Here is a 13,857-nt window from a genome sequence, read left to right on the forward strand (position 1 = left end):
CCATTAAAGTGAATGGGAGCTGGGAACCGCACGTTTTGGTGTGACGCATGTCTCACGTGAACACACCGGTGACTAACATGGCGTGTGACGTGCAGCCAAATAAATGTGTTTTTGGAGACGACGTGACACAAACTCATTTCTTATGGCAATGTAGCGGCATATAGAGTCCCAATATAAAGCTGTGACGGACCGGGCCCTCAGTAACGCGTTTGAAGCTTCTATCTCGTCCCAGTGAACGATGAATCTGACAGCCGGTTACGATTATTTCCGCGCAGTGACACTAAGCTCCGCCTACTCCAGCCCCTGCACCGGTATACGACGTCAGAGAGAGCCGCGCATGCGCACCTTCACTTACAAGCTGCTGCCTTGGATAACGCGCAGCGGTGTATACTGCGCATGTGCTGCGTGGACTCTGGGCCGGGTGTGTCGGTCCCGCCGTCTATTGGTTCTGGTTTCCGGTCAGTATGTCGGACGCCTCGGTGGCGGATACCCGCCGTCTAAACTCTAAACCTCAAGATCTAACAGACGCCTACGGTCCGCCCAGTAACTTCCTGGAGATTGACATCTTCAACCCACAGACAGTGGGAGTGGGACGAAACCGGTATACGGTGTATGAGGTCCGCATGAGGGTGAGCACTTCAGTATCCTCGTGTGTTTCATCACCGGGACAGCTAGCAGCCGTGTGTATATGCGGTGCCCGGTGCCCTGTCAGTGTGGCTGGCATAGACAGCCCTCCCAGGGCAGCAGCCATGTGCCAGTCTCCTATAGAGCCCTGCTCTTATCCATCAATGTAACCTGTATGGTGTGTATGCCAGGAGGATGTGAGTGCCCCTGCCAGGTGTCACCCATGTATGCCCATCATCCACTGACCACATATGTATATGGCCTGTCAGCCTGACTGTGGCCACTGTGCCCCATGGTATTGTTAGCAAAACAGCTGATGCTTTTTGCTATTCTGACACTGCAGAAATGATTAAACCGCAGATGGGCACAGATTTCATTAATCCCCATCCTCTAACAAGGTGTAGGCATGCTGGCACAGGAGCGTCACTTCTTAGGGGGGCAGCTATTATCCTATATGCCTCCTGCCAGCACACACTAGATTTATCAGAATTCCTTTTATATAGAGCCAACTTATTATGCAGCGCTGTACGTAGTTTGTCATCACTCGGAGTTCATTAATCTGTCCCCAATAGGGCTTGCCATAAAAATCTACCCACCTCTACATAAAGCCCAGCACATCAGAGCTGCTTATTGGGATATATACAGTGTGTGCAAAGGCCGCACTTCTTCTGCATGCATCAGCATCTTAGGCATGAACTATTGCCTGAGAGAGATCTACCCACAGTGGTCGGTCATAAGCGCCTGGTCTGTGCCGGAGGCTTAAGTGCACCTGTCATGATAGCCCATTCCTGGATCAGCATAGATTTTCTGACTTGGGGTGCGTTTACATGTACAGGATCCCCAGCAGATTTGAAGCTGCAGATATCAATGTAGCTGAATGACTGAAAGCCAAATCTGCTGCGGATCCTGTACATGTGAACACACCATAAGGGTGGGTTCACACACAACAGAATGGCAGCGGATTTCACACTGCGAGTTCGCAGCGAAATCTGCTGTGATTCCCCTTCTGTCACTTTCAATAGGATTACATACAGTGGAATTTTCATCCCGCTGTGAGTATGTAAAATTCAGCCCCCTTAAAGGGTTTAACCAGCGCTACAAAAACATGGCTACTTTCTTCCAGAGACAGCCCCACTCTTGTCTCCAGCTTGGGCGGGGTTTTGCTGCTCAGTTCCATTGAAGTGTATGAAGCTTAATTGCAAATCGTACCTGAACTGGAGACAAGAGTCGTGTTGTCTCTGAAAGAAAGTGGCTGTGTTTTTGTAGCACTGAATAACCCCTTTAACCCCCTTCCCCCCGCAGCCCGGTGCATATATTACCAGGTCCATGCTTCGGGTCTGCCTTTTAAAGGGAACCAATCAGCCCTTTTGGGCTGATATGGTTCCCTTGAGCATTGTATAAAGCACCTGCCGCGGCCAGTACGTGCCGGGGCCGCTCCAGGTGCTTTATACAATGCTCAAGGGAACCATATCAGCCCAAACGGGCTGATTGGTTCCCTTTAAATGCTCGCAGGATGAAAATTCCACTGTGAGTATGTGATCCTATTGAAAGTGACAGTTAAGGGATTCACAGCGGAGCGTAAAATCCGCTGTGGATCAGTTACCTGTGAAGCTACCCTAATCTGAAAGTTTGGGTCTCTATGCCTATGAACATAAAGTGAGACTGAAACGTGTGTGACCCCTATTGAACCAGTATAGGGCTCTCATGGCGTATGAACAGGCATGGAGACCCAAACTTCTGGATTGAGAGGAAATCTCTGCTGATCTTATAGTGGGCTGTCATGACAGGTACACTTTAAAGCAGTGCTTCTCAAACTGTGAGGCGGGCTTCACCAGTGAGGCGCCCTCTAGTTGTTGGTGAGGCCCAGCTGGGGAGCCAGTTTTCACAAAGTAACTATGATCTGCAAAGACCTTTTGCTGTTTGCAGAAATCTCCATTTTAACAACATTATTAAGAGATGAGCAAACCTCGAGCATGCACGAGTGCATCCGAACCCGAACTTTTGGCATTTGATTAGCGGTGGCTGCTGAAGTTGGATAAAGCCCTAAGGCTATGTGGAAATCATGGATATAGTCATTGGCTGTATCCATGTTTTCCAGACAACCTTAGAGCTTTATCCAACTTCAGCAGCCCCAGCTAATCAAATGCCGAACGATCGGGTTCGGATGGACTCGAGCATGCTCGAGGTTCGCTCATCTCTAATTATTAATTTTGTACTTGCTTTATTAGTATATAGAGCTTCGGAGACAGGTGAAAGGTAGCCCTAGCATTATTCTCAGCTTTTAAATGGACTTTCACCAAAGATGGTGAGGCCCAGGCACCCTCTTAGTCAGTCTGGTGGGGCCCAGGCACCCTCTTAGTCAGTCTGGTGGGGCCCAGGCGTTGCCTTGGTCTGTTGGGTGAGGCTCCAGTAGAAAAAGTTTGAGAAGCTCTGCTTTAAAGGGAACCTTAAAGCGAACCTTTCACTCTGGTTGTCAGAGCAGAGCCAACCCAACCCCCCGGTGGAGCCGCATATACTTACCCCTTCCATGAAGTGCCGCTCCTGGACCCGATCCCGCCGCCAAGAAATGGCCGTCGGAAGCCATGCGCGTGCGTTATGCCAATTTCCAGATATGAGTCCAACGTCCAAAGAAAATGTCTGCTTCAGACAGCGATCTCCCGGCGGCGGGATCGGGTCCAGAAGGGGTAAGTATATGGGGGTTGGGCGGGCTCTGCCCTAATGATTGTCATTTATTAAACCATATGGGCTGCTGTGATAAACCTGGAACATTCTGATGCTATGTGTTTTTTTTTTTTTTTTTAGTTGGTACGGTTGAAAAAAGACACATAAAGTTCAACCAGGGGGGAAAAGGATGAACGTTCACATGTATTAATTTAACGGCCATAAAATTAAGCATTACTGTCATATGTAATAACTCTTTGACATGTCATCAGATATGTCAGGTTATTGATCAGAGAGCGGCAGCATACATCTATTTTGGGCTGTTAATCAAATCCTTCTTTTATTCTTCATTGTAGTCTATGAAGCTAAAGAGTCTCTGTCAGACTGGTGAGTGCAGCACACTACCATGCTCTCTCCCCAGCCGAATAAGCATCATAAATGGATGTGGGATTTTTTATTTATTTTTTGAGCCTGAAAATGAAGCTCACAAATAGTATCAACACAGTCTTTTCATTTAAGTTTACACTAAGGGTATGTTCACACTAAGTAAATCATGCAGAATTCTGCGACTGAACTCTCCGCCTGCCTGTGTGCCATAGCCTGTCTATGGGAGAGCTTGTGCGCTTCCGCTCTCCCCTCAAAGTATACACAGGGTATGGCACACTGCGGCAGGCGGAGAGTTCCGTCAAATGCCTGCAGCTTGCTGGAAGAGATGTATGACTAATGTAACGTTGTCAAACAGTGCTAAAATATTTGCACACGATTGTGCACAAACTATCATATGGTGTAAACTCTTCCTAGACAGTCTACTAATGCTTTAAATTTATTATGGCATATTTAACCCCTTAAGGACCCATGAAGTACTGGTACACCAAAGGGATTCAGAGTGTGGGGGGGGCCCTTCAATGAATTCAGCTCTGAGCTTACTTCATAAAGGGTTGCGACCGACTTATCAGAAGCTAGGTCTTCACTTTTAATGACAGTGCTGCAGCGATTCAAAGGGTTTCCCCGCTGCCAGCATGATATTGATACAATATGCTGTCAGGAGAAACTGACCAGGGTTTGCATTTAACAACCGGGTCATCCGTGTTTCACGGACAGGACAATGGGACATGTGAATGCAGCCTTACCGTTCATAACGTTTAATATGTAAGTGATTCCACATTAATTCAATACTATTTATTTCATTTCTAGACAAATCTTCCCATCTTTAAACTGAAAGACTCCACTGTGAGTAGGCGGTACAGTGACTTTGAGTGGTTGAAGAATGAACTGGAGAGAGATAGTAAGGTGAGCAGTACTTTTGACTAGAGCAATGAAAGAAACTGCCAAGCTGGCTTCAGCGAAGTCGAGCATACACTCACTTGTTGGTTAGGCTCTGTTCACATTAAGTTTTCCAGACTAGTTTCCCCAACATATGTTCTGATGTACCCATAGATTTTCAGGCTTTAGCATGTGCCAGTTGTGTCTTTTTTATTACACACTGGGCTTGCATGCATGAGCATATTATTTTTTTACTGTACAAAAAGCATGGTTTGCCATGATTTTCAGTAAAGTCAGGCACAGATGTATGCCAAAAAATGGCATATATTGGTGAACTACTCCCTGTCTATACCCAGGAGCTTGCAGTCTACCATAAGATCAGGTTCTGGGGTGGCCACAGTCAAGGCACAGACTGGCCCCTGTGTAAGGGTTGTATTACACAGGCCAGCCACAGCCCTATACCAGTGCCAGTAACCTAGATTGGCGCTATGGTTATCAATGGACACAGCTGCACCAGTAATCAGTGGATTGTTTGTGCTGCCTTTTATGTCTATTATTCATTTTCTGCACATCCACTGTTACATGGGGTGAAGGGTGCAACAAGGGGCCAAGGAACACCCCCATTGCACCAAGCACCAAAGAAACTCATTTGTCTATTTCTTTAGGAATAGAATTGCTGTAAAACAGTGGCACCTACAAAGGTAAGAACACTGGTGCTGGAACAAGGAGATAGGCAGCTACAGGGACATATCAGCAGGTTCTTATGGACATCAATGGGGAAGTAGCGAACTACTCAGAGAAAATGTCACAAATTAAGATTTTACACAGAGCATATTAAACTCCACACGGTCATTTATCAGGGCCTGTTTCTAGCGCAAACAGTTGAAAAATTGCACAGGTCTAGCAGGTCTGCCCCCTGCTTGCGAAGTTGGCGGGAGGAGGGTGCAGACGTATCCTCCCCATGCACAAGATTTATTATAATTTATGCCTGCACCTAGGCATATATTATAGCTTGAAGGGGTACTTTTTTCCGTTTTGCTGGGAGCTGCTGGATGAAAATGATGTCCACTTACCTCCCCAGCTCCATCGCTGAGGCCCGGATCACGCTGCTCGCTTCTCGAGCGGGACTTGAGACATGAAGTTGGCAGGCCCACTCATCCATTTGGCAGCAGAGGCTGGTCAACGCTACATCAACTGAATGGCTGAGCGGGCCTGTCAACATCATGTCTCAAGGCCCAACTGAGATATGATCGGCCGGGGACCGAAGCAGTGTGGGCCCCAATGCTGGAGTCGGGGGGAGGGGGGGGGGGGCGGGGGTGTAAGTGTACGTCACTATCTTTATCCACCCCCTCCCCAGGGATACTGAAAAAAGGCCTCCCGCCCAGAGTACATCTTAAAATCTGTGCTAGCTCAGATCCGAACGGCAGCCTCAAATGCACAGGATTTGTCAAGAAGTATCCCTTCCACTGGATAAATCCACTAAAGCAGCATTTGAAATGTCGCTCTTGATAAATTCTCCCCCCAGACTGCACTTTTTTAGGTCAGACAATGTTGTTTTTCAAGAACGCTTGTTACAGTTTGGAACTTTTTTCATCTAATCTGGCAATGGCCAAAATCAATGGATCTTTGGATACAGGTCACTAAACTCCTAAATGATCACAGATAATCCCAAACTGTGACACCTTAATGTAGATGTGCATAGTATACAGGTATATAGGGCTGAGCTAAAAAAATAAATAAAATATATAATACATTTATTTACTTAGTTTTTCTAAATCCCTCATTTACTTGTACCTAGGGAGGGGGCCTTGTAGGCAAAGAAAGGAGAGCTGCCAGTGTCTGTCTATATGGCATCAGGGCCAACATAGTGTACATGGAGGAGACTGCCATGGTATATACAAACAGTGCACTACCACATTGTAAACAGACTGTATATACTGTGTTAGAGCAGCAGTGCCAGCACGGTGTACATGGAGTAGACATCTCAAATTGTATATATATATATATATTTTCATTCCTTTAGATTGTGGTTCCTCCATTGCCAGGAAAAGCATTGAAGAGACAGCTTCCATTTCGCGGAGATGAGGGCATATTTGAAGAGTCCTTTATTGAGGAGCGACGGCAAGGACTGGAGCAGTTTATAAATAAGTAAAATAGATTTTTCTGATACTTACAATATACACTCACTGGCCACTTTATTAGGTACACCTGTCCAACTGCACGTTACCACTTAATTTCTAATCAGCCAATCACATGGCGGCAACTCAGTGCATTTAGGCATGTAGACATGGTCAAGACAATCTCCTGCAGTTCAAACCGAGCATCAGTATGGGGAAGAAAGGTGATTTCAGTGCCTTTGAACGTGGCATGGTTGTTGGTGCCAGAAGGGCTGGTCTGAGAATTTCAGAAACTGCTGATCTACTGGGATTTTCACGCACAACCATCTCTAGGGTTTACACAGAATGGTCCGAAAAAGAAAAAACATCCAGTGAGCGGCAGTTCTGTGGGTGGAAATGCCTTGTTGATGCCAGAGGTCAAAGGAGAATGGGCAGACTGGTTCGAGCTGATAGAAAGGCAACAGTGACTCAAATAGCCAACCGTTACAACCAAGGTAGGCAGAAGAGCATCTCTGAACGCACAGTACGTCGAACTTTGAGGCAGATGGGCTACAGCAGCAGAAGACCACACCGGGTGCCACTCCTTTCAGCTAAGAACAGGAAACAGGCTACAATTTGCACAAGCTCATCGAAAATGTACAGTAGAAGATTGGAAAAACGTTGCCTGGTCTGATGAGTCTCGATTTCTGCTGCGACATTCGGATCGTAGGGTCAGAATTTGGCGTCAACAACATGAAAGCATGGATCCATCCTGCCTTGTATCAACGGTTCAGGCTGGTGGTGGTGGTGTCATGGTGTGGGGAATATTTTCTTGGCACTCTTTGGGCCCCTTGGTACCAATTGAGCATCGTTGCAACGCCACAGCCTACCTGAGTATTGTTGCTGACCATGTCCATCTCTTTATGACCACAATGTACCCAACATCTGATGGCTACTTTCAGCAGGATAATGCGCCATGTCATAAAGCTAGAATCTTCTCAGACTGGTTTCTTGAACATGACAATGAGTTCACTGTACTCCAATGGCCTCCACAGTCACCAGATCTCAATCCAATAGAGCATCTTTGGGATGTGGTGGAACGGGAGATTCGCATCATGGATGTGCAGCCGACAAATCTGCGGCAACTGTGTGATGCCATCATGTCAATATGGACAAAATCTCTGAGGAATGCTTCCAGCACCTTGTTGAATCTATTGCCTTCAGAACTGCCTCAATTCTTTGTGGCAAAGGAGGTCCAACCCGTTACTAGCATGGTGTACCTAATAAAGTGGCCGGTGAGTGTACAGTGGTTTGCAATAAATTAGAATATCAACAAAGTTATTTTTTTTCCAGTAATTCAATTCAAAAAGTGACCTCATATATTCTATAGAGTCATTACATACAGAGTGAACTTTTTCAAGCGTTTATTTCTGTTAAAGTTAATGATTATGGATTAAAGCCAAGAAAAACCCAAAAGTCAGTATTTCAGAAAATTAGAATATTATATAAAACCAACTGAAAAAAAATGTTAACACAGAAATGTCGACCAAATGAAAAGTCTGTACAGTAAATGCCCTCAATACTTGGTCGGGGCATCTTTTGCATGAATGACAGCATCAATGTGGCGTGGCATGCAGGCAATCAGCCGATGGCACTGCAGAGGTGTTATTGGAGCCCAGGTAGCTTTGATAACTGCATTCAGCTTGTCTGCATTGTTGGGTCTGGTGTCTTTCATCTTCCTCTTGACAATACCCCATAAATTCTCTATGGGGTTTAGGTCTGGTGAGTTTGCTGGCCAATCAAGCACAGAGATGCTGTGGTTAGTAAACCAGGTATTAGTACTTTTGGCAGTGTGGGCAGGTGCCAAATCCTGCTGGAAGATGAAAATTCCATCTCCAAAAATCTTTTCAGCCCAGGGAAGCATGAAGTGCTCTAAAATTTCCTGATAGAAGGCAGCGTTGACTTTGGTGTTGATGAACACAGTGAACCTACACCAGCAGATGACATGGCTCCCCAAACCATCACTGATTGTGAAAACTTCACACTAGACCTCAATCAGCTTGGATTGTGTGCCTCTCCACTCCTCCTCCAGATTCTGGGACCTTGATTTCCAAATGAAATGCAAAATTTACTTTCATCTGAAATCATCACCTTGCACCACTGATCATCAACAGTCCAGTTCTTTTTCTTGGCCCAGATAAGACGCATCTGGCGTTTTCTTGGTCAGGAGTGGCTTCACACATGGAATGCAACACTTGTAGCCTATGTCCTGCAGACATCTGTATGTGGTGGCTTTTGAAGCACTGACACCAACAGCAGTCCACTCTTTGTGAATCTCTCACAAATATTTGAATTGCATTTTCATTACAATCCTGTTGAGACTGCGGTTCTCCCGGTTGCTTGTGCACCTTTTTCTACCACACTTTTTCCTTCCACTCAACTTTTAATTAATATGCTTTGATACAGCACTCTGAGAACAGCCAGCTTCTTTAGAAATGATCTTTTGTGGCTTACCCTCCTTGTGGAGAGTGTGAATGACTGCCTTCTGGACCTCTGTCAAGTCAGCAGTCTTCCCCACGATTGTGTTGCATACTGAACCAGACTAAGGGACCTTTTATAACACTTAGGAAGCCACTGCAGGTGTTTTGGGTTCATTATTCAAATTTTCTGAAATACTGACTTTTGGGTTTTTCTTGGCTGTAATCCGTAATCATCAACTTTAACAGAAATAAAGTTCACTCTGTATGTAATGACTCTATAGAATGAGGTCACTTTTTGAATTGAATTACTGAAAAAAAATAACTTTTTGTTGATATTTTAATTTATTGCAAACTACTGTACATTAAAGGGGCTTTGCAGGATTAGAAAACTGTAGCTGTTTTCTTCTAATAAAGAGCACCATTCCTGACCTCTGTTTGTATGAGATATTGCAGCTTAGGTCCACTGAATTGAATGGAGCTAATTTACAATACCACACATAACCTGTGGACATGTGTGGTGTTGTTTTTAGAAGAAATCAGCTAGGTTTTATAATCCCTTTCCTGCAAGGGTATAAATTGTATTCTGTATAGGTACATCATAAAGGGTGGTTTGTGTGTATATATATTATTATTTTTTTTTTTTTTAATTTACGTTTGTCGTCATTGACGTCCTTTTTTCTGATTGCCAACTGATCAGAGAAGCATAATATAGACGAAGGAGCAAACATACTTGAGAACCCAGCCTCAAAGAATGATTATCTCACAAAACGGGGCAGATTACAATTATATACATAATCCCCATCCCCCCTTTATAAATGATCCCCTATAAATGAGATACATATATTTGGTATCACAGTGTTCATAATGACCCTGTTTGTTAACCAGTTACATTAATTATCCCACCTGATTAACACTGCAAAAATAAAAAAACTAATGAAAATGACATTATTTTGTTAATCCCACCCCCTAAGAAATATAGAAAAAAACGTCACACGTACCCAAAAGGTATACCACTAAAAGCAAAAAAAAAAAAAAAAAAAAAGCCCTCCCATAACTCAATTGGCGAAAAAATAAAAATATTACTGCTCTTACAATATGCAAGTTTTTTTATAGTATAAATGCCATAAGCTATTACAAATGCTATATAAAATGGATATCACTGTAATCGTATCGGCCTGACATATGTCATATGTAACATATAGTAAGCAGCGTACAAAAAAATGATGAAAAACAGCTGCTAAATTGTGTTTTTAATTCGTACCATCTCATAAAAAAAGATCAGGGTGTCACATGTCCCCCAAAATGGTACCGATGGAAACGTCAACTTGTCTTAAATATTTTGGCAATGCAAGGCCTCTGTGACCTGGTATAATGGCGAAGAAAAAAACTAAATTTAAAAAGGCCCCAGAATTCCCCAGACCTCTGTCATGTCTGAGGTCTGTGGTTGAGTCAGGCCACATATGGGGGATTTCTAAAAACATTGGTATAAGGGGAATCAATAGTGAGTGGTATTTCTCAGTTAGTATTTGCTGTATTAGAGGAAAAAAATTATTAAAATGGAATAACTGCTACTTAAATTTCTGTAAAACACCTAAAGGGTTAATATACTTATGAGATGTTACTTTCAATACTTTGAAGGGTGCAGTTTTTACAGTGGAGGGATTTATGGAGGTAACTAACATACAGGCCCCACAAATCCACTTCAGAACTGAACTGGTCCCTAATAAAATCAGAATTTGAAATTTTATGAAAATTCAAGAAATCGTTGCAAAATTTTCGAAGTCCTCTAACATACTAAAAACTAAAAGGATGTTCACTAAATGACGTCATTATAAAGTAGACATGTTGTATATGTTGCATTAATAATTAGTTCATATGGCATGACTATCTTTCTTGGTAAAAGAGAACTTTGAATTTAAAGAAATGTAAATTTTTCTAATTTTTGTGCAAATGCTTTATATATATATATATATATATATATATATATATATATATATATATATATATATAAATTTTTTTTACAAAAAACTACTGAGTGTATCAACCAAAGTATACCACACACACTAAGAGGAATGTCACGAAAAAACTGTCTCAGAATAATTGCGATAATAGCCACGGAATCCGCCGGAACTTACCCATGCGGATTCTGTAGTGTGACCCTACCCTTATAGAGCAGGATGAGCTTAGCGGAATAGTTTTGAGGGATAACCTTCTCATGTAAATTTGGGTAGTCATGTGGGCGGTCCTACTCTGTGACTGACAGCTATCTGTGAGAAGTATACATGTAGAAAGAGCTGCCAATCACTGAATAAGACCTCAAGCTGACTAATGTCTATAATCAGAGATTTATAAGTTTTCAAGCAATTTCTCTCATTACTATATCATTTTGCTCAGCTTTTCCTGCTATATATGCTGTATTAACACACTGCCTGCACGTTGGACTGTGTTTCAACATGCCAGGTTCCCTTTTAGCTTCTTTGCAGTCATCTATCTCTTCATGGTTATAAACCAAACCTGAGTAGTCTGATTTTTCCCTAATTTATATTCTGCAAAGAGAGGAATACCTTTTAGCTTTTTGGTATCTTGTAAAATCGTATGTAATATTTTACTCTTTCTTCTTTTTCAGGATTGCTGGACATCCCCTTGCTCAGAATGAGCGCTGTCTGCATATGTTCTTGCAGGACGAAACAATTGATAGAAATTATGTGCCAGGCAAAGTACGCCAGTGAGAATTCTAGGCACAACCATCTCCTTTCTGCCCCTCCCGCACCATTGCCTGCTAAATTACATTTATTTTTACACTAAGTCTCCAATTGCCCCCTCTTTTCAAGACCCTGTTTTGTGCTTCATGAGGATATCCTGTGTTTTTACCTGTTTATATCACTATCGTCATCTTTGAATCCTAAACTCACTTTGTTCATTTCCAAGTTCTCCCTTGCCCGGAGTTAGGGAGATGCACTACCTGGCCTTCATCCTCCTAAATGTTAGCTCTGAAACATAAAGGCTACGCTGATAGGTCTTTTCCCTTCCCAGCATTATTCTCTCAGCTGAATGTCCAGAGGAACTACTTCTATTATGAGTGAAAATTCAAACATGCCCTGAAGTACTATTTCAAGTGGAGAACCTTTCTTCCCTTTTACTAGCCCATGACTGGCAGATATTTTAATACAGTCTGTAACTTGTGTCCCAGGTCTTCGATCGGTCAAACAAGTGTACACTCCCTGCCCTTCCCGATCATCACCACAAGTGTGCTGTTTATTTAATGCTTAAAGTACAGACATCAGATAAAGTATAGGCGTCTTATCTGCTGCATAGCACAGCAAAATGTGTATTGTCTGATATGCAAGTGGTTATAACAGATCACACCCGCTCCAACTGAATCTAGTTCATTTTCAGAAATTGTCTATTCTACACTATGGGAATCATTACATTGAAGATGTGGATCTCCTTGAGAAGACATGTCGGTTGTCTACCCCCCCCCACAAGCTGGTGACAATTGAGCTACAGCGTTGTGTTATAAGCGTCTCACAATTTGTCATACATTATCTGAGTTGTAATTATGAAGTGTAGGACTGTCTGGTTACTTGTCAGATCTGGCTGTGTATAGGTGGAAGGTAGTCATCATAAAACAGTTCTTTGTTGCTTTGCCATGTATGTAGGGAAAGCACTTGTGTCAGGTGTGGGCAAGGGTGTATATTTATTAATGATCAGCTTTGGAGTCGGGGGTCATGGTGGCTTTTGGTTAATTGTTGAACTAGAGGTGTCATAGCGAACACTGTGACCTCCTGCATGTGCTGACCAGTTATAACCAACTCAGGCCTGGGCTTCTAAGCAATTTTTGCTGCCTGTGTCCTTGTGCTGGAGACCATGTCTGTGTATATAAATATCTATATCTGATATTTTGGCTGTGAGTTGTCACTGCTTCTACTGTTTTATGATTTAATGCATAAACCTCATCCTTTGCAACTCTGTGTGCCATTTTTCAATTGTATACCTCTTTTTAAATTTGTTAGTAGCTTTGTTTAACTGAACACAACCATCCAGCCAAGCTTAATATTTGATTAAAAGGGTATTCACTGGGGCAGCCATATATGTCGGCACACCTTCTATATTATGATTTTACCGGCACCATAGAACCTAAATGTGGTATGACTCATACTTATATACTTGGTACAACTGAAAAAAAGACAAATGTCTATCAAGATCAAGCAAAGGAGAAGATGGGTGAAGGGAAGAGGGATAAATTATTTTCCACATACACATTAATGTTATAAATCTAGCCTTGTAAAGCTAGTGTCTACTGCTAACATAGGATGGTGGTCAAAGCTTTCCATTTCTCCTCATTGCACGGTTATCTCCAAAAGAAGTCAATGAAGAAGTAAAGTCTATTGTTTCCTATGGTTGATGTGTCTGCTGTAAAGGCTATATCTGAATTCTGTTAAGAGCAGTGCAGGCAAGCTGGTTGTTAATCATGAACATACTATAAAATATCCAGAAAATAAAAACAGATTAGAAAAAATATTACTATTTGGTGTTAATTAGTAAAAATGAGGCAATACGTACCCTTAAAGGGTAAATGTAATTTTAAGGAAATGTATACATTAGATTTTGACTTTCCTAATGAAACAGGGCTGACCCGCTGTTTGATTCGAGGACATGCACGGTCAGAGCACCCAGTAATCTCTCCCCTGTGGATAGGGGAAAAGTCAAAGATGGAATACACTTTTCAATGC

The 13,857-nt window shown here is 42.8% G+C and overlaps 1 protein-coding gene across 1 annotated transcript; it reads left to right on the plus strand.

Annotated features, from left to right (window-relative positions):
* The first annotated feature begins 361 nt into the window (after window positions 1-361).
* SNX12 (sorting nexin 12) lies at window positions 362-13,645 on the plus strand. The gene is made up of 4 exons (XM_069985786.1): window positions 362-629; window positions 4,480-4,575; window positions 6,572-6,696; window positions 11,751-13,645. Exons 1-4 carry the CDS (start codon window positions 465-467, stop codon window positions 11,851-11,853), a joined length of 489 nt encoding a protein of 162 aa, XP_069841887.1. The 5' UTR covers window positions 362-464; the 3' UTR covers window positions 11,854-13,645.
* The last annotated feature ends 212 nt before the right edge of the window (window positions 13,646-13,857 follow it).

The sequence above is a fragment of the Dendropsophus ebraccatus genome, chromosome 10 (assembly GCF_027789765.1).
Source record: "Dendropsophus ebraccatus isolate aDenEbr1 chromosome 10, aDenEbr1.pat, whole genome shotgun sequence".
In the NCBI taxonomy this organism is placed as follows: Eukaryota; Metazoa; Chordata; class Amphibia; order Anura; family Hylidae; genus Dendropsophus; species Dendropsophus ebraccatus.

Coding starts and splice junctions, on each gene's coding strand:
- SNX12 (XM_069985786.1), top strand. CDS start 465: ATGTCGGACGCCTCGGTGGCGGATACCCGCCGTCTAAACTCTAAACCT. Junction 630..4,479: donor TGTATGAGGTCCGCATGAGG/GTGAGCACTTCA, acceptor TTTCATTTCTAG/ACAAATCTTCCCATCTTTAA. Junction 4,576..6,571: donor AACTGGAGAGAGATAGTAAG/GTGAGCAGTACT, acceptor TCATTCCTTTAG/ATTGTGGTTCCTCCATTGCC.